The sequence below is a fragment of the Sturnira hondurensis genome, unplaced genomic scaffold, assembly GCF_014824575.4.
Source record: "Sturnira hondurensis isolate 20B ecotype Veracruz unplaced genomic scaffold, ASM1482457v3 Scaffold0004136, whole genome shotgun sequence".
Taxonomy (NCBI): domain Eukaryota; kingdom Metazoa; phylum Chordata; class Mammalia; order Chiroptera; family Phyllostomidae; genus Sturnira; species Sturnira hondurensis.
The window spans coordinates 42,509,070-42,530,647 of NW_028076767.1; the positions used below are offsets into that span (position 1 = coordinate 42,509,070).

Genomic DNA, 21,578 nt, shown 5'->3' on the forward strand with positions numbered 1-21,578 from the left:
TCCCCAATTAATTCACTATAAAAGAAATATCTCAGATAATCTATTTATAAAGGAGAAACTGGAATGAAGAGCTGAAATAAGAAGTAAATCAGTGATAAAATACTTTTAGGAGGTACATAGAAATAATAACTTCACCTTGAGTGTACTGCAAAGTCAGTGGAAATGGACTTTGAACTACCATTAGTTTTTTGGGGACAAATCTTTGAACTTCTTTTAGTGAGAAATCTTCTTCCATGGAGCTGCTTAAAATACTAATCTTTTATTCTGAGTGACAGGCCAGTAGCATAGGAATATTGTTTTTTTAATTGGATGTAGTCTGTTCCAACAAGATAGCTCCTAAAGTGAATGACAGTATAACTCTGAACACTCTGTTCACTGGTGAGATTTGCCTCATTCACCCTCGAGAACCTCTGTTATGGGTTGACTTCTGTTCTCCCCAAAAGACACATTGAAGTCCTAGTCCCCACCACCTCAGAAGGTGACCTTGGCTGGAAATAGGGTTCTTGTAGGTGCTGGCGAGGTCACAGGTGGTCATCAGTGCGGGCTCCAACCCAGCATGACTGATGTCCTTATGAAAAGAGAACATTCGGCAACAGAGCAGATGCACAGAAGGAAGACTGTGTGAGGAGACAGTGGGAGAAGATGTGGACACACAGGCAGCAACTGGGGTGATGCATCTATCAGCCAAGAAACACCAAAGATCCTGCCAAATGCCAGAAGCTGGGAGAGAGGCATGGAACAGATTCCGCCTCATAGGCGTCAGAAGGAACCAGCCCAGCCAACACACGGAGCTCAGACCGCCAGCCCCCCGAACTGGAAGACAGCACATCTCTGCAGGGGAAACCTCCCAGTCCGAGGTGCTTTGCTGCATCAGCCCTAGTAAACTAATACGGGTGGGGTTCAGCCACCCTCTGGGGCAGCGCAAGGATCTCCAACCACGTTTTACTCCCGTTGGAGCAAGGTTGTGGCTCTTGTGCAGGCAGCAGCAAATCCGTTTGGGAACGGGTAGGGCTCAAATGATAACTTAAGAGATGCCTACGGAGGGCTAATCCTAATGTGTACGAGTGAGACTGAGCCATTTACGAAGGACAGCCAGGGACGGGAGGGGCAGAGGAGGGCCAGAAATATTGCTCCCCGAGTGAGCCACGCAGGGATGCCTTTTGCGTGTGAATATGCACGCCCCCTTTCTAACACTGCACAGCACGCACACTGAAGACGCACTCAGGGTTTCCTCACAGTGCTCTGCATGATTTAATGCACACACACACTGTGCTAGGTGTTTACCTGTTGCTTCATTTAAAGTTGGTTCAAGGCGTATGGTTTCTAGAAAATGCTCTAAAATTTTTTCAGGTGTTCCTGACATCACAGTATACCTGGGTCAAAAATAAAAACATCATTAGCTTTTTGAAGGTGGGCAAATCATTAATAAATAACTTTTCACATAGCTAAGATTTTTTAAAGATCCCAGGAAACCATGTTGACTTAACTTGCGGCCCATATTCTCCTTTAGTAAGAGAGCCCACGAGCCTCACCAAAGCCACACAGGAAGACAACAAATTGTAGTTACTGAAATGTGACTCTTTTGTCCCTATATGGAACTGAAGTAAATGTCTTGGAGAGCAGTGGCTGTAGTAAGCTGGGAACTGAGTGACTCCAGCCTTGTTCCAAGGGGAATGAAAAGAAACATGTGAACCCCAGGGCAGTTCAGGTCAGGCACAGGGAGCTGGGGACGGGAAGCGACAGTAAACTAGGTTATCCATATATGGGTTACTTGTAGCAAAACTTCAGTCCCACACTGGATTCCCCTGCCTATTTCTGGAATGCTCTGTCTTTCCCAACTGTACACTGGCATGTGCTTTGGAAATACAGCTAAGAATAAAACAGGAGAAGAAAAAAAACAAACATCGATGGGCAAACAAGCAAACCCCAACACTACCTGAGCAGAAATAAATCAGCAACAGAAAATTCATATAGTTTACTTCGATGTTAAATATATATTATTGGGGGGCTTCATCATTATTTCAGATGATCTGTCCATGCAGCTTTTTAATCAACATGAAAGGATTTATTTTTTAGATTGAATGTGGATTATTTCAAAGTCATATTTAAGATAGTAACAAGACAGTGAGTGAAAACTAAAGACCAAATATACACTAAGATGATATGGGAGCTCCTATTCCAAACCTCCGACTTTGCTTTTTTTGTGGCACTTCACCTAAAGCAAAATGACAGGAAAGGGAAACAAACATGAGAATAAAATTCTCTTATGCTCAGCAAGCCTAAATTAAATTCTCTTATGTTCAGAAACCTGGGATCTCTTCTAGGAGAATCCAGACCTCTTTGCCTCTTCATTGATACCTTTTCTCTGCTTGACTGAGACCTTGGAGGGGGTATTTGGAGATCCCAAGAATATCCCTGACACATTAAATCTCAGGGTTTTCACCTCGTGCCTGAGGGAGTGAAGAAGAGGCAATTCAACACGTGACCCTCTTTCTGCATGTGGAAACAGAGAGGGAGAGTGCACGAGGCAACTCTGGTACTGAGGGAGGTAACAAATGCAGTCCACCTGGAAGGCAGCCATTGGCTCAAACTACCCTCTGTGTGCGTGCGTGCACATCTGCACATGTATGCCTGCCTGCGGGGCCAAAAGGGAGCTGAAAAGTTAAAACTTTGATGTAACCTGGCTTTGGAGACTAGAGAAAAAGCGGGGGAATGGAAAAAAAAGTACTTTCATCTCAAATACATGACCCTTTTCTCAAAATAAATAAGGTAGAAGACAATGGTTTTTCCCTTCATAGGCAACGAATATTTGAGAAAAAAGAGATGGCATAGCTACACATGACTCGCAATGCTTAAGTGGAGAAAATTGCTGAGTTCATTCAGTAATTCCTGGAATACATGATTCTTTGATCATGCTCAGCAGACAAGCGGGAGCAGCATCTGGCCACGCAGTGAGGAGCTGAGGCTGGAGAGGACACTCGACATCTGGCGAATGGTTACTGTGCCCAGACAACCAGGTGGGCCCTGAACAGCGTCCTCGGCATCCTCAGGTTTACTCCTGCTAGTTAAACACTGTCTTTATTCCGCAGGTGGAGAAAGTGCTCTGTAAGGGGAGCCACCGGCCCACGGTCACACAGTTAGCAGATGCGAGATCTCCGCTGTGAGCCCAGGTCCGGCTTCAGAGCACAAGCGCGAGTCTCCTGCCGCTGCTGGGCCTGTGCAGCAGGACCTCCAGGCAGCGCTACCTCCCCGTGTTCGGAGCTCACTCTGAACAGGAAGTCTGCTGTGCAAAGGAAAAACCTCCTTTGAAGAAAACTTGTTCGCTTGTTTCTGAAGAGTTTTACTTAAATTAGGGTGTAGATACATTACCTTAAAAACTTGTTATTTACTGCAACATTGGGCAGCCGCTGCTAGTAAGCAACAGAGGGGCTACGTGACTGCTAAATCCGATTGGACAGTTCCCTTGTCAAAAACGTCACTCTGATGGAAAGTTGGCTTCACAGTCTGGTGTTCTTTGTTTGGATATCCCTTGGTTAGGGTGTTCTTATCTGGTCAAAAGTCCAGAACAAAGACCAGGGTGGCAAGCCAAGTATTCTATCATTTCACTAAGAGAAGTGCCCATCTGGTCAATCTGACACCAGGGGACCTTTCTTTTGCTACCAAAGGCTCCCTCTAGTGGCACAGCTGCTGTGGCTGCCTTACGGGTCCTCTCCCTCTTCCCAGCTCCTCGGAAGGCTGTTCAGGTGCTGACCTTCTTTCACCATGGGGAACTCTGAGGGAGAGGGCCTGGGAGCCACTGGCCACACACAGCCACCTATGATCTTGCAGCTGTGGGTTTGACTGAAACATCACGTTATTTCTTTGTCTCAGGCTGGACACTGACTGCCAGGTGCCACCTGCTTCATATCGTTTAAATGAGAAACTTGCAGGCCAGATGGTGTGGCTCTTTTCAGATTATCGCAGGAAGGAGCTACTTTAGTCCAAGTTCTAGAGAACTCCAATCAGCTATCTTATCCAAGTGGTGGGGTTTCAAGCCTGTGACAGAAAATCTTTTCCTAACATCAAGTCTGGAAATGATATTAGGAAAAGAGACACTTCCATCTGTACTGAGAACAAAAAAAGAAGTGGTGTTGGGGGAGGCCTAAACAGACTACCTGCAAACAGGATGGAGGTGAATAGGGTGTCGGGTCTCAGTCAAAGCAGCACAGTACCAGAAACAGGAAGAGCCATTTGAAATTCTTTCTTTCTTACTAAAACCACATAACCACAGAGCAGAAGACAACCACAATGATAATTTTTTTAGGGCTCCATAAAGTTCATCTACCATGAGAAATACTGTCTTGCAATTGACATCTTACTATCACACTCATAGCTGAGTGACTTGGGCAGAGTCAGGAGATTTTGAAATTTCTGGATTTCTCAGGGGAAAAGTGAATTGGAAAAGTAAGATTATTAGCACCAACAGTGACCCTCTGTAAGCTCAAAAAGAACAATTTCTGCCCTGGCTGGTGTGGCTCAGTGGATTGAGCACTGGCCTGAGAACCAAAGGCTCGCTGGTTCAATTCCCAGTCAGGGCACATGCCTGGGTTGCAGGCCAGGTCCCCAGTAGGGGGCGTGTCAGAGGCAAACACATTGATATTTGCCTCTCTTTTTCCCTCCCTTCTCCTCTGCCTGAAAGTAAATAAAATCTTTTTTTTAAAAAAGGACAATTTCTGAGGTGATAGAAGCCCTAAAGGTTCCTACATTTTGAGTCCCTCCATAGACATGAGTGTTGTTATGTTATCGAAGCTGTCCAGAATATCAACCAAAATGTACTTGCACAGCCTCCCATTGACAAGTCTGCTCTGGCTTGGGAAAGCTCTCCATGGAAAACTGCTGCTTGAGAGAATGGCCTTTTATCCTTCAGGAAACTGACTTTGCATGGTGTGTTATTTTGTGCTCATCGCTATTTCTTAAATGGTGTGCTGAGAACATGCACAGGTTATTGAATCACATAAGAAATTTGGATTTGTCTAGAGGACACAAATGAGATATAATAGAAATCAGATCCAGGCCTAAAATAAGTTTCATGCACATGGCCTCTCCTTTTCTGTTCCCTTTAGTTTGATGTCATAAGAAAATCTATATTTGGAAGGCGCTCTGAATGGAAGATGTTGTAACAAGCAAATGCTTTTGATCATTCTGCCGTGGAGATCAAAATGAAGAGGCGAGGGAAGGGGGCCTCCGGGGGACATCTTGGTCGCACGCTTCAAGGTTAAGGAGAATTATCAAGGCTTCCCTTTTCAGGCCACAACATCTCCCTGAGACATCTGAAGCATTCTTAAAGAATGCAGATGATCACCATAACATGGCCTAGTTACGTTCAAGTTATATTGAGGAGCACGAAGAAAAATGATTGGGGACAGTTCAAACCTTCGCGTAAAAAATGTCTTAATTCTCACCCTCCTCCGGAAGGACAGCTGATAAAAACACTTGAGCAAGAGCATTTTCGAGAATGAGTAGCCGTGAAAAACAAAAAAGCAATCATGAGAAATTCTGGATAGTTATTTTATAGTTTTATAAGTGAAGAAGTACTTTTCACACAGTCTGTTTTATGTCAGTCCTGTTGAAATGGTTTGCAATGTCCAGCAGGTAGTGCTGGGGACACAGGACTCGGATTACATGCTTTGCTGCAGGCACCTGTGAGGCTAAAGGAGAAAAAGGCACAGAAGTTGATCAAGCTGGACGTGAATCCCAGCTCTATCATTACAAGCTCCGTAATCTTGGGCAAGTAACTCGCTTCTCCGAGACTAATTTCTTCCATCTGTTGAAAGGGGCTGTAATAAGGGATTACACGAAGTATGCAAAAGATACTGTGGCTATTCAATAATACTACATTTCTTCCCAACTTCCTGGTAAATATGCCAAGTCATCCCGATGAAATGTCTGAGCCTTAGACTTTTAGTCTAAACAACAAAAATTCATCAGCAGGGAGGGTGTGCCGATGAAGGGGAACACCCCACTCACGTGGCAGACAAGGAAACACCACTGGGATGTGTGCTTTGTCAACACATCATTTGGTGACATTTCTTCAGCTGCTGCATTGGTGTTTTTATCACCCTAAGACTGAAAATTAATCTTCATTTTATTTTATTTATTTTTTTATTTTATTTATTTATCTTTAGAGGGGAAGGGAAGGAGAGAGGAAGAGAAACATCAATGAATGGTTGCTTCTCGTGCATCCCCTGCTGGGAACTGGCCCCTGCCGGGAACTGACCTGCAACCCAGGTGTGTGCCCTGACTGGGAATCGAACCCTGATCGTCTAGTTTGCAGGCCTGCGCTCAATCCACTGAGCTACACCAGCCAGGGCATCTTCATTTTAAACATGAGAGTCTAGACTTTCTATTTCTTTCTATTTCTACATTTCCTAATTCTCCTGTAATACCATTCAAACATTGGTACATTTGATGAAAAAGTCTCAAGCAGGAGGTTGCTATAAAAGATGGAACCGAACATAATACGTACTCTGTAAAGACCCAGTTACACGGGGGCCTGAGAAGCAAGTACCCTTTTGGCATTAGCAGGAGTAACGATGGGTGCAGCCAGACGGCTGCTTCCGGGCTGCACTCAGCAGACTGTCTTGCCTTTGAAATCTGGGTTTCTGTCAAAGATGCTCATCCTGATAGCAGGATGGAAACACTTCTTGAGAAATCCTCTGTACGAAATTCAAACACCAAAGGCTCTTACCACCTAGGGCAGTGGTCTTCAACCTCTTCCATCTGATGGCACACTTAAACTATTACTAAAATTCTGCAGCATACTAACAAAATTTTTTCCAATCTGATTGAAAAAAAAAGGGGTATAAATTTGATTCATTCACACTAGATGACTATTGTCATATTGGCTGCTGTCATTTTTTTATTTGATAATCTAGGGAAAAGAGGTCAGTGCCCCTGACTAAAGTCAGGTACTGCATGTTTTAAAGAATTCTTGCAGTACACCTGTTGAAAATCCCCGCCCCAGGGGCTTCTGTGTCCTCAGAGCAGCCTGGCATTCCTACTTCCATTGTTCTCTCCAATGCCTTCTATTCCTAAGCTATTACAGTCAAACACTGTATCAAGAGAGCATGTTCAGAGTAGGGGAATAGTCTCCCCCACATTACTCTAGGCAGCACCAAGCTAAACACAGTGCCAGAAATGGATACATTATACTCCACAAAATGTGTGATTAGTCAATAGAGAGAAAGAAGTCACATGCCACCATCTTCCACAGAAAAGGAGAACATGCTATTGTAGAAATGATGATACCATGTGAAAAGGTTAATCATAGTCTGGCAATTGCGGTGTTGGATGCAAACCTACTTTTGCTGAGGCTGTGCGTTTCCTTGATTAGAAGCCCTGTTCCCCGCTGGGACCTTCTCCAGCACCAAGACATCTTGGTCATGTTCTTTGAGTCTGACTGTGTTCGCCTCCACATCCTGCAAATACAAATCACACCACATACGGATGCTGCCATTTTCTCAGACAATGAGAAAAATTTCAAACGCTTCAGAAACTCATTTGGTGCTTGTGATGCTAATTGTTGTGTCTACAAATTAAGTCATTTTCAGAGTCAAGGGCTGGAATGGTCAGAGAAAGGAGCAGATGAGGTTTAGGCATGTGGTTTTAAAGCTCTGCTTTCAGTCCAGAGTCAGAAAATCCACAGAGTAAAGAGGAGTGTGGCTGTGTTCCAAGAAACCTGCGGGGAGGGTGGTCAGTGGGACATGGGGGAGCAAAGAGCCTTTTATTTATGCTTTATACAAACATGTGGCAAACAGCACTGAGCTTCGACAAAGTTCTTACCCTCTGATTTCCTCCTGAGGGTATTTAGTTTTCTCAAGAGTAGTACTTTTTCTCTACAATAGAAAAATTGTTTACTTAAAAAAAACAAAATCAGTTTGTAATGTGTTAAAAACCTTTCCCAGATATTTCAAATAATTTTATAAATCACATCAATGATATGGTCCTCATATGTTTCTTTCAAAGAATGTTTTTGCTAAATGCAAAGTCCATATGAGCAAACTTCAAAGAGTTAAAGTTTATCTCTAAGTTTCAATGTCATATTAAATAATTAATTTAAAAAATTTAATGTGCTTTTTCTCATCATTTGGTCCCCATTTTAAAAGAGATTAGATAAGAACCAAGGCAAATTCCATGTGGCACTTTTTCTATATTGTTCAATGGTATGTATCCAATAGTATAGTTTTAAATTCAACTTGCTTTGCATTAAGAGAATGCATTCCTAAGACAAACTTTGCTGTCAGAAATTTTGCCACCAAAGGCAAAAATTTAAGGCTGTGTAGGGAGTGATAGGTGTCTGCACATAAGGAATGGACAATGACGCAGTAAATGATCATTCAATAATGTCAGATGTTCCAGAAAGCATAGAAGCTGCATTTTGGACTTCCAGGTAAAATGCACGGAGATGCTGTCAGCCAGCAGGGAGGGGACAGAGCAAAGTGATCCTGGAGGGAACAGTGTCTTTGAGTGACCTCAAACTAGGGAGGGATGGAGTAAGAGCCACCTGAGAGCCCAGAGGTGACAGGACACTGTCATCATCACCAGCAGTCCACGATTAGTCCACAACCTGGCAAAGCAGGGCTGTTCCTCCCCAGGGACCCGGGGCTGCACTGGGTGGTGGAAGGGCCAGGGACCACCTCTTTTAAAGATCGCCCACCCTCACAAATGCCTTGCCAGGCTTAGAGGAAGCTCATCCGCAGAGCCAACTTTAAATGCAATTATTCTTCGCCTACTTGCCAAAGTCTAGAATTCCTTTAGTGTGAATCAGTTTGACATTAAGCACTTGAAATAAAAATGCTTGGTTAGAGTAACCATGATTAACACGAATTCCCACTAAAATGTAAACACTCCATAAATCAAGAGCGTGTGTGATGTTAAAGAAATGTTCAGATTGGGAACAGACTGGAGGTGGAGACTAGGAAGGTTTGGGATGGAGAAAGACACGCATGAGGAAGGACACAGAAGTGGAAGCCTCGGGTCGCAAAGAGACGTGCCTGGCTTTGACATCTGCCAGAGTCCCACTATGCCTTCAGCTCTCACGGCCTAGTCCGGGCGTGAGCAGAGCCGTCCCTGGGTATCCCCTCTGGGCCCCAGAATGCACCAGCACACTGAACGCCCCAGGTCTGTGACGAGGCTCTTTGCTCCTAGGGCCTTCATTAATCACAGCACCGCTCAGTTCACATGACACTCAGATCTGTGATCTGGCCACAGGAAAAATGGGATGCCCCTCAGCCAGTTTGCCTTGGACTTACCCTCAGAATCCGGTTGAAATCCTCCTTGTCTACTCTTAAGAAATGGCAATTATCTTCCCGCAAGACAATAGAGGCAGCCCTGGGGGCGTCATTCACTAACGCCAGCTTGCCAAAATCATCTCCTTCATGCAGGGTGCAGACCACGCCCTGAAGAGAGCGGACATTCGGATGAGGGTGATCCCTGTGATAGAGCCGATGCCCACCAGCCTCCCACCACGAGACTCCCCTTCCCCTAACACACTGTGTATATAAATGGGCCATATCCCAGGGATGCCAGAGAAGAGTTATGGAATTAAATTGTAATGTTAAATCTTTCTTTACCCGGGTAATATGGGCTATGGAATAACTTAAAGGTATACATTATAATCTATAAGGCGATGCCCCCACAAAGTTCAATACTGCTCTGAGTATAATAATTTAGATAATTTATGATTAGAGATGCTATAATGACTTTTCTACATTGAGTAACAATATCATTGCAAGTTTAATTGTAGCGCTACATTGTGAATACTGAGAGCCACACGGGTAAATGGAGCACAGGGAAGATTCAAAGAGAAAAAGATAGGCATACCTTGCCATAAATGACTACATTCACTGATCCTTTCAGAATAATGTACCAGGAGGTGCCTTCTTCTCCCTGGTTAAACACTAGATACAAAAAGATAAAAAGACGTATAACGAGAATAGAAGCACATCAATATAAATGACAGCTTATCAGATCTTCACTCTAAGTTCGCAGAACTACACATTTACTCCAGGAGGAAAAAAGACACCGGCAAACGCTAACTTGTTCCGGTGGAATATTATTTCCCTTTCAACAGCACATAGAGGGACAGAAGCACCGCTCTGCCCGCTCCTCCCGGAAAGGTCCGTTTTCACTGGCTAGGAATCCATCAGCAATCCACTTCGCCACGTGACACACTTTCACCCACCATTCACCAAAACTTATTGTGCCATAGAACTTAGTTTTTAAACGTAATCTGACCAGTAGTGTGAAATCTGAAAATGTGCAAATCAGTGCTACTGATGTTTATGGATATAGATGTCTACATAATTTTTTTAAATAATGGGTTGGAATGACAATGGCTACATCTAGGATAGAAGTTACCTTGGGGAAGGAAAGAGAAGAATGAGACAAAGGAGGAAACAACTGTATCTATAATTTCATTCTTTAGAAAAGATTAAAAAATGTTGCATGTTAGTGTTTAATAAAGATTAAAAGGGTACGTGTGATAATCTCTATTATCTGTTTGAAATACATAAATATTTCATAATAAAATGAAAACAATCAGTAAGTTTGAATGAAAAGAACAAAAGACAAGTTGTAAATCACCAATGGTCAACACATTTTAAAAAAAACTAAAGCAAACGTTTAAAATTTCAGGAAAGGCCTTTCGTATTACAGTAAATATCAGTGTCAGAGACACCACTTTAGGTGACTGGAAAACATTGTGAAATGTAATTTTTATAACTTTTTGCATTTATAACTTTTGCCCCCTGCTTGTTTGGCTAACATAATTGGCCTGAAGAAAGAGCAGGACTTTTCCCTGAATGTCTCCTGAAACACCCACAGGTGTCTGTGAAACAAGTGTTCTACGTCTCACCAGGTCTAGGAAATGCGGGTCTGAACGGAGTGCCCGTCTCTCTCTGCGGCAGAACTTCTGGGAGCCCTGGCAGGCTGACGCATGCACTCCTCCGAGAGGTTAGAGAAGGTGGCGCCTCCCGACCGGAGGAGACCCCTGGCCCTACTTTTCAAGAAGGACTTTGCAGACTAGTGGGAAATGCTAGCCTGAACAAGTTTATTCACATTTATTGATATCGAATTTCACTTTTTGCTTCCAAATATAATCACAGAACTAAGTTACAGTCTGGATTCTGGAGAGATCCTAAATATTTGTACTATGTAAATATTTGGGTCAAAGAAATTCTTCCAGGCTTGGAGCTGATAATGGAAGTGATAGAAGGAAAAGAAAACAGGATCGTTTATCATTCTAACTAGCGCTCTCGAGAGATGGGTGAGTTCTTTGAAAACCACCCCCTGGAGTGAGGTCACTGTGAAAAGCCCTGACCTGAGGAGCAGCTTCATCCCAGCCTCCTTCAACGCCACCCCGAGACAGTGGGTAGGGAGCGAGCAGAGACACGGCAACTGCCCCCACGCTGGTCCCAGAAAACCACTGTGCTGCAGAATAACAGACACTTCCTGGGAATGATCACAGGTCCCGGAAAACAAGAGTCCACAGGACGTCTTGCCAGGTCTGACCCAGGCCCAGGAAAGGGGAGTGTTTGCAGCCAGGCACCCGTGACACGTGTTGGCGAGGGGGCCAGCCAGGCCCAACGTCCGATTGCAGCTTTTACTTACAGACGGTGCCTCCTTTGGCATGAGACTCAAAAATGAGAACACCTGCCAACTCCCGCTTCACCTAGAAGAAGAAGAGAAGGAATGTGGAAAGCCCAGATTTGGGGTTGGGGGAGGGACACCTTCCCTCTCTGAACAGTGCCAACTGTACCCGTCTTCCCTCACAGCCATCTCCGCCTCTGCTTGCTGTTAGTGTCCTCTAGAACCTCTTTCACTAGCTTGGCCACGAGACTCTTAAAGCTCTTACAAAAGCTCTTTCATAAGCCAATTCATATAAGACAACCACCCTGGGGACCGTTGGAAACGTGGTGTCACTCATCTGCACTAGCCAGTTTCACTGCCAGAAGGTGCGAGTGTCCACAATATCCTATGACTCTGCTGCCATTAGAGGCTCTTTCCTGCATCCCACATAAGGCACCCCTGCAAACAGGTTGGGAAATTCAATGAGTTCATGTTGAATAATTAAGCTTAAATGTGTGAGCAGGTGTATATTCCAAGATAGCTAAAACAACAACAACAACCACCAAAACTAAGTTCCGAATTATCGTCCCAAATTTTGGCTCCATCACCCTAAGAATCAAGTAGCCTGAGACTTTCCCACCTGTGACTTGAGGGAGAACTGGAGACTATCCACAGTCAGCTCAATCCCATCAGGACTGGGAAGTCAGAACAGGGGCGTGCTGGGCACCTGCAGTGCAGGTAGGGAAAGGGGTCTTCCCTCGCCTCCTCTGCAGTGGGAGCCTATGGTGCTCACACGCTCTGGGGCTTCCCAGGTGAGGCTCCCAGGCACTAAACCACCTCCCTGCCCCCAAGGGTGACGTGACAATGACAGGGCAGTGGCGGGTGAGAGGGGAGGCCGGGCTGGGCCATATCCCCGGTCACTCCACATAGGTGAGCAAGCATCTGGACCCCCAGCAGCACAGTGGGGAGAAACGTGAAGGCAGCTCTGTTGGGTTGAAGGCGGAGGGGTTTGGAGCCCTTCTGCTCGGGGCTCTGACAAACGCCCCCCTGCTCTCTGCAGAGACCTCAACCCTCCCCCACAGGGCCGGGACCACAGAGACCGCCACCGCGTGGTCGCTCACTACCACTAGCAAGTCGGGAATGAAATGCAGGGGTTGCTAAGGGGCCTTGGCACAGAATCTGTGAACACTGAAGCAACTTATTATTATTATTATTGAATTATTAGCATGTAAGAGGTGTGTTGTCTGGAAAGCCTATTCCTGTGTTCCTTTCATGGGAGGAGTTGTTTCTGTCCCTACTCAGGGGCCAAATTTCTGCCCACACTTTCCCAAATGTCCTAATCATGCAGAAGTTTAAAGTCAGATACAGCCACCGGGCCGTTTTTCACTTCTGGGTGCTGCTGTTGGGCCCTGACGTAGCCGAAGTAAAGCTCTCTCGAACCTCCTCCTTCCTTTTTCAAAAAGGGCAGCAAGCCTGGGCAAAGCTGGCCACTTGGGCCAGGACAGGTCATCGCGATGTCTCTCCTTCCTCCCTCTGGCTCCGTATTTCATAGAAGGGGCTCAGGGCCCCCCTTTAAGGCCTGGCTTTTTTGTCGAAGGGCGTAGGTTGCGAGGTTGAGGTTTGGAAAGACAAAGCTTTTGTTCACTCCTACTCACACCACCCACTTTTGGGTTTAGAGCACAGGGCGACTACTAGAGACATGACAGTATGCGATCCCATGACCGTGGTTGTTCCTGAGTACGGCTTACTTAGCATGTCACGAGAAAGACTCGGGAAGATTTACGAGGTACAATCCAGACACCCCTGCCCTCCCCTCCACATCAGACTCCTCCCGTCCGAACAGTGCATTTAACTCCAGGGCCCCCTGACCGTGCCCAACAAGGGACACCTTACGGTCGTGGAAAGGTGGGATAAGGCTTTGATGTGAAGGAGCTCCTCATAGATGATCTCTAGGTCATCCATCGTCCTCTGGCCAGGTCTACAGAGAAAAAAGTAGAAAGGAAATGATGAGAAAAAATTCATCACCGAAGCCTGAAATAGCGAAATGGATTCAAGGGCCAATACTGTGTTCACAGATCTCTTCGGAATAATCTCTGTGCAACGGTGCTGGCAGAGGGCGAGACGGTGCCATTATAACCCCTGACGGAATTTCTGAAAGGAGTGCGTTCTCAGGGAAAGAATGTGCACGGAGTCCGCCTCCCTCCAATCTCACAGGGAGGACCATCCCTGCTCACACCGTACATAGTTGGCAAATCTATCTCCCACTTTGTAGATGATGGCTCTTAAAAATGGCTTTTCATTACCATCTTAATCAATAACAACAAAACTTGTCCTTTAACACGACTAGAAACAACTGATTTCATCAACTGGATGACTGATCCAAATTCCTTGGGATCCCGCGTGATATCTTGGCCCAACAGAACACTAATGGTCCCGTCACGGTGCCCCGGGTTACGCAGTACGCTTCCACCACAGGCCTTAATAGGGGATGCACAGAGACTCGACATCGTCTTTCCTATCCCTGCACAGTGAGGCCATGAGATGGCAGCAGACAAAGAGCAGCAACTGGGAGAAGGAGGAAAAGTAACGAAGAGAGGTGTGCATGTACATTTCCCAACCTGTGACACGGATGACGACTGTTCCATGAGGTGTACTAGTTAACTTCCCCCTATAATTTATTATAAAGCTAGCATCCAATAATCTGCCTTTCACAGGGGATGTGAATGTTACGGACATCTTGGCATGGGAGGACACAGTGGATCCCTAAGCATCCTGCATGTCTATAATTGTTCCGGAATCACTCACAGCATTTAACTAGAGATCAGTGAGAAAATATAATTGGTCATAATTTAGATTTTCTCTTTTTATAAGATTTTATTTATCTATCTATCTATTTATTTATTTATTTAGAGAGAAGGAAAAGGAGGAAGACAAAGAAGGAGAGAAACATCAATATATGGTTACCTCTTACACAGCCCCACGTGGGGACCTAGCCTGCAACCCAGGCATGTGTCCTGACTGGGAATAGAACTGGCAACCCTTTGGTTCGCAGCCTGCACTCAATCCAGTGAGCTACGGAAGCCAGGTAATTTAGATGTTCTACTGCTCTCTGCAACATAAGAAACCCTGACTAAGATGTTATTGAAATTTTAAAACAAATTGGTTATTAATTCTGAGAGCGCTAGGAAGTCAACCTACACAGGCAGCGTTTGCCTGCAGCGAACTTCTGCCATCAGGTATGTTACCTATTACATCATCAGCAGTCTATTTTATGTATTTTTGTCCTAAAACTTGAATAATTTATAGTACTATCATATGATCTCACTTGTATGTGGCATCTAGTGAACAAAATGACAAAAAATAGAAACAGAAGCTCGTATACATGGAACAGACTCACCGCTGTCAGGGGTGGGGGATGAGGAAGGAAGGTGAAGGGATCAGACAAAGAACGTATGTGGATGACCCACAGACAGCCAACAGTGCGGTAAGGGCCAGAAGGGGGGGGGGCAGGAATTGGGTGGAGGTAGACAAAGGTGGGGATAAATGGGACATCTGTAAGAGTCTTACTAAAAATAAAGTTAAAAAACTAAAAAAATTAATAATTTATGGTATTATTTAATGTTACTATATACTAAACATTTAAACATTGAATTAAGGATGATATTCCAACCTTAATTACATTGTATTTTTATAAAGTGTTCCTTGGGACTTCCAGTCAAGATGGTGGCACAGGTATACACAGCTTATCTCCTCGCACAGCCACATCAAAATGACAAGCAAAATATAAAACAACCATCACTCAGAACCATCAGAAATCAAGTTGAATGGAAGTCCAAGACCTATAGGATTGAAGAAACCAAACCCATCCAGACTGGTAGGAGGGGCAGAACAGGGAATGAGGTGGTCCCACATCCGAATGTGGTGGATGAAAATTTGGAAGGGATATCTTGGTAGCAAGGAGTCCCAGCCCCACATCAGGATGCCTGGCTCAGGCTTCCACGCCAGGAAGATGTCCCCATAACATCTCGCTGCAAAAATCAGCAGAGATTGAGTCAAGGGAAGAAACTTCTGGAGTCCCAAGCAGTTCCCCCTAAAGAACCCACACATGGACCTACTCAGATTCACTCCTGCTGGGTTCCAGCCCCAGGGTCACAGCTTGAAAGGCACCAGTGACTTATAGGGAGGAACTGAAGTGTGTGGCATCAAGGCAAGAGATGGGGGAATGCTTTCTTCCAGACAGAAAGGCAAACAGAGGCCAATGCCCTTTTCTGAACCCTCCCCCCACAAAGCCACAGAGTCGGTAGTCTGGTGCCATATCTGTATCCATATCCGAGACTCCGTCAACCTGTCTGCCCGGCCCTGGAGATCCCCAGATCCTCCATTCTACCCAATTTATGGGCCCACCCAAGCTGCTTTTACATATGAATGCCTGTTGGCGCATGCTTCCTGACTTCCTAAATCCCTCTCAAACAAGCAACAGCCAGCCTCAGTGAGCCCCCATCCCCCATACCTCTTTCTAAGAGGCCTCAGGTCTGGCACTAGTAGCAGCCAGCCGTGGAGATCCACAGAGAGCTCTATCCCATCCAACTTATGGACCCACCCAAGCTGCTTTTCCGTAAGAATAGCTGATCTTGGCTCCTAAATCCTACCAAACAAGCAACAGCTGACTTCAGTGAGCCCTAGCAGCAGCCAGATTAGAGTCACAGCTTGGCTTCACCTCTGAATCTCCAAGCCCAGCACAGGTAGCAGCCATCTCAGATTGCTTTACGGCTCAGGCAGGGTGCTCTGGACAAAACACAGGTAGTGGCTAACCATGATCTGCACCACCCAGGAAACTCCAGGGCCAACGCACACAGTGGACAGCAACAGACCACACTGGAGCACCTCCACCATGCCCCTGTGCAGCTGATCCACCACGGAGGGTGGATGTTGGTGGTCAGTGGTCACAGCCAGTCCTTGAAGCTGACTGGCCTGGGTAAATCCCTCCCATTGATCTGCCAACAGCAATAAAGACTCAACGACAAGAGGAGGGTGAACTCAGCCCACACAAAGGGCTCAACTCGAGTGCCCAGCTTGGATGATAGGGGAGGCTGTGCCACTGAACCTCACAGGACACCTACTACATTAGACCACACTACCAAGGCAGGGAGTCAAAGCAGCTCTATCTACTATACAGAAACAAACACAGGGAGGCTGCCAAAACGAGGAGACAATGAAACATGGCCCAAATGAAAGAACAGATCAAAACTCCAGAAAAAGAACTAAACCAAATGGAAATAAGCAACCTATCAAATGCAGAGTTCAAAACACTGGTTATAAGGATTCTCAAGGAACTTAGTGAGAAGCTCAACAGCATAAAAAAAAAATCCAGTCAGAAACGAAGGATTCACTAATTGAAATAAAGAATTTATAGGAAAATGACAGTGGAGTGGATGAAGCCAAGAATTAAATCAATGATTTGAAACATCAGGTAGCAAAAAACAAGCATAGTGTAAGCAGCCTGTGGAACAACTTCAAGTGTTCCAACATCATAGGGTACCAGAAGGAAAAGTGAAAGAACAAGAAATTGGAAATGCATTTGAAAAATTAATGAAAGAAAACTCCCCTAATTTGGTGAAGAAAACAGACATGTAAGTCTAGGAAGCACAGAGAGTCCCAAACGAGATGGATGCAAAGAGGCCCACGCCAAAACACAGCATAATTAAAATGCCAAAAGTCAAAAACAAAGAGAGAATCTTAAAAGCAGCTACCTACAGGGGAAACCCCATAAGACTGTAGCTGATTTCTCAAAAGAAACTTTGCAGGCTAGAAGGAATTGGCAAGAAATATTCAAAGTCATGAAAGCAGGGACTTATAGCCAAGATTGCTCTACCCAGCAAAGATATCATTTAGAACTGAAGGGAAGATAAAGAGCTTCCCAGACAAGAAAAAACTAAAGGAGTTCGCCATCACCAAACCATTATTATATGAAATGTTAAAGGGACTTACTTTAGAAAAAGAAGATCAATACTGTGAATAATAAAATGCCAATAAAAACATATCTATCAACAACTGAATCTAAAAAAACAAACTAAGCAAACAAGAAGAACAGAGATAGAACCATGGATATGGAGAGCATTTTGATGGTGGCCAGATGGGAGGGGGTGTAGAGTTATGGGTGAAGAGGTGAGGGGATTAAGAAGTACAAATAGGTAGTTACAGAACAGCCATAAGGATGTAAAGTACAGTGTAGGAAATGGAGTAGCCAAAGAACCTATACACATGACCCATGGACGCGCTCAATGGTGTAGGGATTGCCTGAGGGAGTGGGGGTGCTGGGTGGAGGGGGCAAAGGGGGCAAAACTGGAAAAACTGTAATAGCATAATCAATAAAATATATTTAAAAAACGTTTCTTGGTCAAATAACTTTGGGGAGGGTTGATGTATTGAACACAGCACTGGGCTTCGAGTCTGGAGATAAGGTTTTAACCTTACTGCCACCCCCCACCAGCTGTGTGACATCAGAGCCCCAGTGTCAACTGTAAATTATGGCTTCCTGAGAGCGATGTGAGAGCTAAAGGAAGCAGTGAATGTGAAGGCACCTGCACACTTACCTGTACAAGTGGGGAAAAATACCCAGCAGAATGATTTTCAAACTCAAACCTTTGCATAAGAAGTTAAACTGACAATGTACAACATTTGGGCCAGCAAATTAGGCCTGAAATGTAGTCAGTTATAGATAAGTACTCTGAGCAACCAAAACTGAATTGCAAATATTCTAAAATAGTTCATTGGATCAAAGAATGTTGTAACCATTTGTCAAATGGGGTAGATGACAGACCAAGCGGGGCTAATCAGAAGAAGAAAACTCTTTGCACACCCTGCACATCACCTTCTCAAGGACAGCTTTGATATCAACAAGAGAATATGATATCCCTCTCTGACAGCATCAACGGAGGATACACGCCCTAATTTTGACTATACCAAGACAGGTACTAAGTCCATGACCCAGGGAGATGCCAGCCAGGCTCACTTCCCGCCAAGGATCACCGCTGTGCATCCATCCAGTGCTTAATGGTGCAACTCAGAAAGTATGGGACCCACAATGCACCAGAGAAAAAGCTATGGCCACAGGGTGCTGAAGGAGCCCGGCCTTCTTAGCAAGGGGCCTAATCTACCACTTGACTTAGGCAGGGGATTTTGACAGGGGATTTTGAAACAGGGATCCGTGGGGATTTAAAAGTCAATTGAGTCACCTCGGTCCGTCTGCTACAACAGAGGCAGCTAAGGTGAGTCTCCAGGTAGGCATAATAGGATTACGGCTCTTCAGCCAAGGAACTGCCCTGCTGTTCCTGCTACTTGACATCCGCTGCAAATAGTATGGGCCTTCCCAGAAGCCTGGCTAAAGAGAAAACAGTCTCCAATCTCATTCTCACCTCTACAGGATGGGCTGTTAGGGAAGGAGGAGAAAAACTCAGCACACAGAAGGGTTAGAATTTAGATCTAAAATCTTAACAGATTCAAATTTAGAATTTTGGGAGCAGACCTATGAGTTTAGGAAGAGTGTTTTTACATAATACAAACATGAAATCCATATTGATCAACTCTTTTTTCAGGTTTAATTGAGTCTTTTAATTAAAAAGTTTTTGTATATTAATTCTTACAGATCGAAAAAGTGTTGCCCTTAGAATCTACACATTGCATTAAAACTGATTATATATTATCCAAGAGTTAAAACCAGTGAGAAAGAACTCTGTCAGGTCCCCAATGCAGCACATTAAAATTTTGACACAGCTGGTTCAAGGCTGCCTGTCGAGCCATTATCGGCGGTCCGAGTACTGGCATGAGAATGCGTGAGAAGAAAGGCACGGATGGCCGCATTCAGGCCATGTTGGGAACGCACTCAGTGCTCGAGGCCAAACACCAGTGAGCCGAGACTGGGGCCCTCACCCTCCTGACTCTATCTTCCTACTTTCCTAAACTTTTCCCCTCAGTGTCTTTTTGGGTCCCTTCTGTTCACCTCCTAAACTGTGCGGTGCTCCCACAGTCTGCCTTCAGCTCTCTTCTCATTTTGTTCTGATTTCTCTTCCTGGGAAAAACCTCCAACTTTCATCTATATAATGCTGAGACCTAAATCTTTATCTCCAAACAGACCTATTTCCTGAGCTCTGAGAGCAACCTGGCCACCTCTTCCTAGATAACCCACAAGCTCCACAAGCGAAGTCTGGGCAGGGGCACCCCCTGGTCCCCACACAAGGCCCTTTAAAAGCAGATCTCGGTGCCCTCTTGCAGATGCATCTGTCTTTCCTCTCTTCATTTCTTCCCTCATGGCTCTGTCCTCTCCTCCACCCATGCCAGACACTTCTCCATCCCTCAAATACACTGTGCTTTTCCATATCGCCTTTTCACAAGCTCCTTCTCTCTTTGCCTAGGAATTCTTTTCTGCTTTAATCCCAGCTCATTTCTCAGGTGAAATTGGTTTTCCATCCTTTATTCTTCCATAGCCCATGGTTCTACTATTGTGGTATTTACAACATACTGTGAAGAACGATAGTTGCTTAAATACCCATAATCCTGGGCAGCTCTTCTCAAGAGAAGCAGCATCTCATAGTGCAAAGGGCATGGGATTGGAAGCAGAAACTGGATTTGAGAGCCTAAGTCATCAACTTCCAAGGTGCCCAGAATGCCTTGTTTCTGCATCTGTACAACGGGAACAATAAATAGGATGGTTGTAAAGAGCAAATGAGTTAACAAACACAAAGCACTGATACACTGCAACCGTGATACAAATGGAGGATGAATTATGATCAGGGTGGAGGTTCAATACAGTTTATCAAATAAATGAACACACTAGTGCTCCCAATTTATGCTGAATTCAGATTCCAAGGGATCTATGGAAGCAACATCATGAACCAGTTCTCGTTTTGTGGCCTGAGAAAATGGGAGCTTATGCACTGTCACCCTTCCTATTCAAGGTCAAGTAAGACAAGGTGGCCATGACACAACTCACTGTATCATGACAAATAATTAATGGAGGAAGGAAAAAGGATGGAAATGTTGGTCCTCGTCTCTTCCTCTAAATCCTGCTAAATGATGGAAAAGATATATTTTCTAAAAGATAGATTTATTCACCCAGCTGTGAGGAAGAAATTACCATCTTAGACTGGCTGAAGTTACTCAGACAAACTCAGTCAAGACGGGGGGGCCTGGACAGTGACGATCATGTAAGACCACATAGCACCTGTTGGGCGGGGCCCCCTTCTGGCCAGATTTTTGTCTGCCACGCTGAAGGTCTGATGGGGACGACACCTGAAAATCCAAAACACCATGGAAAACAAACAAGCACCACCACCATGAACCACAAACCATGAAACAGCACTATCGGCTGGTGGGAGAGCTGTGGGAATTCTTGGATGACAGAAAACAGAATAAATATGTCTAAGAAAATGTCTAAGAAATAAAATGTCGGAATAAAATGTCTAAGAAATAACTGGAGGCAGCCGCAAGTCAACACTGAGAGGAGAAAACCAGCACAGGAGGAAGACAGCACTGCTGATAAGACCAGGACTGGAGAGGGTCGGAGCAGTTCACTGCAAGACTGCTCCACTCAGGCCCTCGCAGGGCCCGCCCCACACCGAGCACTAGGCAGAGGCCCAGTTCAGGGGCCCCCGCCCCGCTCCGCATGCAGCAGTGGGCAGCGGCAGAGTTGACCGTGGGCTAACACTGGAGACCTGCTCTCTAAAACAAACGTCCAGCAAGGAGCCTGCTTCTGAGAAAGGATCAGAACAGAGGGTGTGAAAGCCTTGGCCCTCCTGCCAGACACAGAGGAGGACAAGGAGTGGCAAGATTTCTAGGAGGAAAATTACCAGGAGGGCTCCATCCCTGGAAAATTCTCCTTAGTTAGGCAGTCAGTGGGAGGAAGAGCGTTCAGCCCATCTGCTCCACAGGCACCTCTCAGAAAGCATTGCCTGCCAGGAAGCGTGGCCTCACTG

General features: G+C 45.2%; 1 protein-coding gene across 10 annotated transcripts in view; it reads right to left on the minus strand.

Annotated features, from left to right (window-relative positions):
• RAPGEF4 (Rap guanine nucleotide exchange factor 4) overlaps window positions 1–21,578 on the minus strand; it is a 287,261-nt gene that overhangs the window by 51,377 nt on the left and 214,306 nt on the right. For all 10 annotated transcript variants that reach the window (XM_037044442.1, XM_037044441.1, XM_037044444.1 and 7 more), the window contains 6 exons: window positions 13,501–13,585; window positions 11,650–11,710; window positions 9,862–9,938; window positions 9,291–9,437; window positions 7,342–7,457; window positions 1,285–1,373 (listed from right to left, as the gene is read on the minus strand). In XM_037044442.1, coding sequence (XP_036900337.1) covers window positions 1,285–1,373; window positions 7,342–7,457; window positions 9,291–9,437; window positions 9,862–9,938; window positions 11,650–11,710; window positions 13,501–13,585 — 575 coding nt within the window. The remainder of the gene's footprint in view (window positions 1–1,284; window positions 1,374–7,341; window positions 7,458–9,290; window positions 9,438–9,861; window positions 9,939–11,649; window positions 11,711–13,500; window positions 13,586–21,578) is intronic.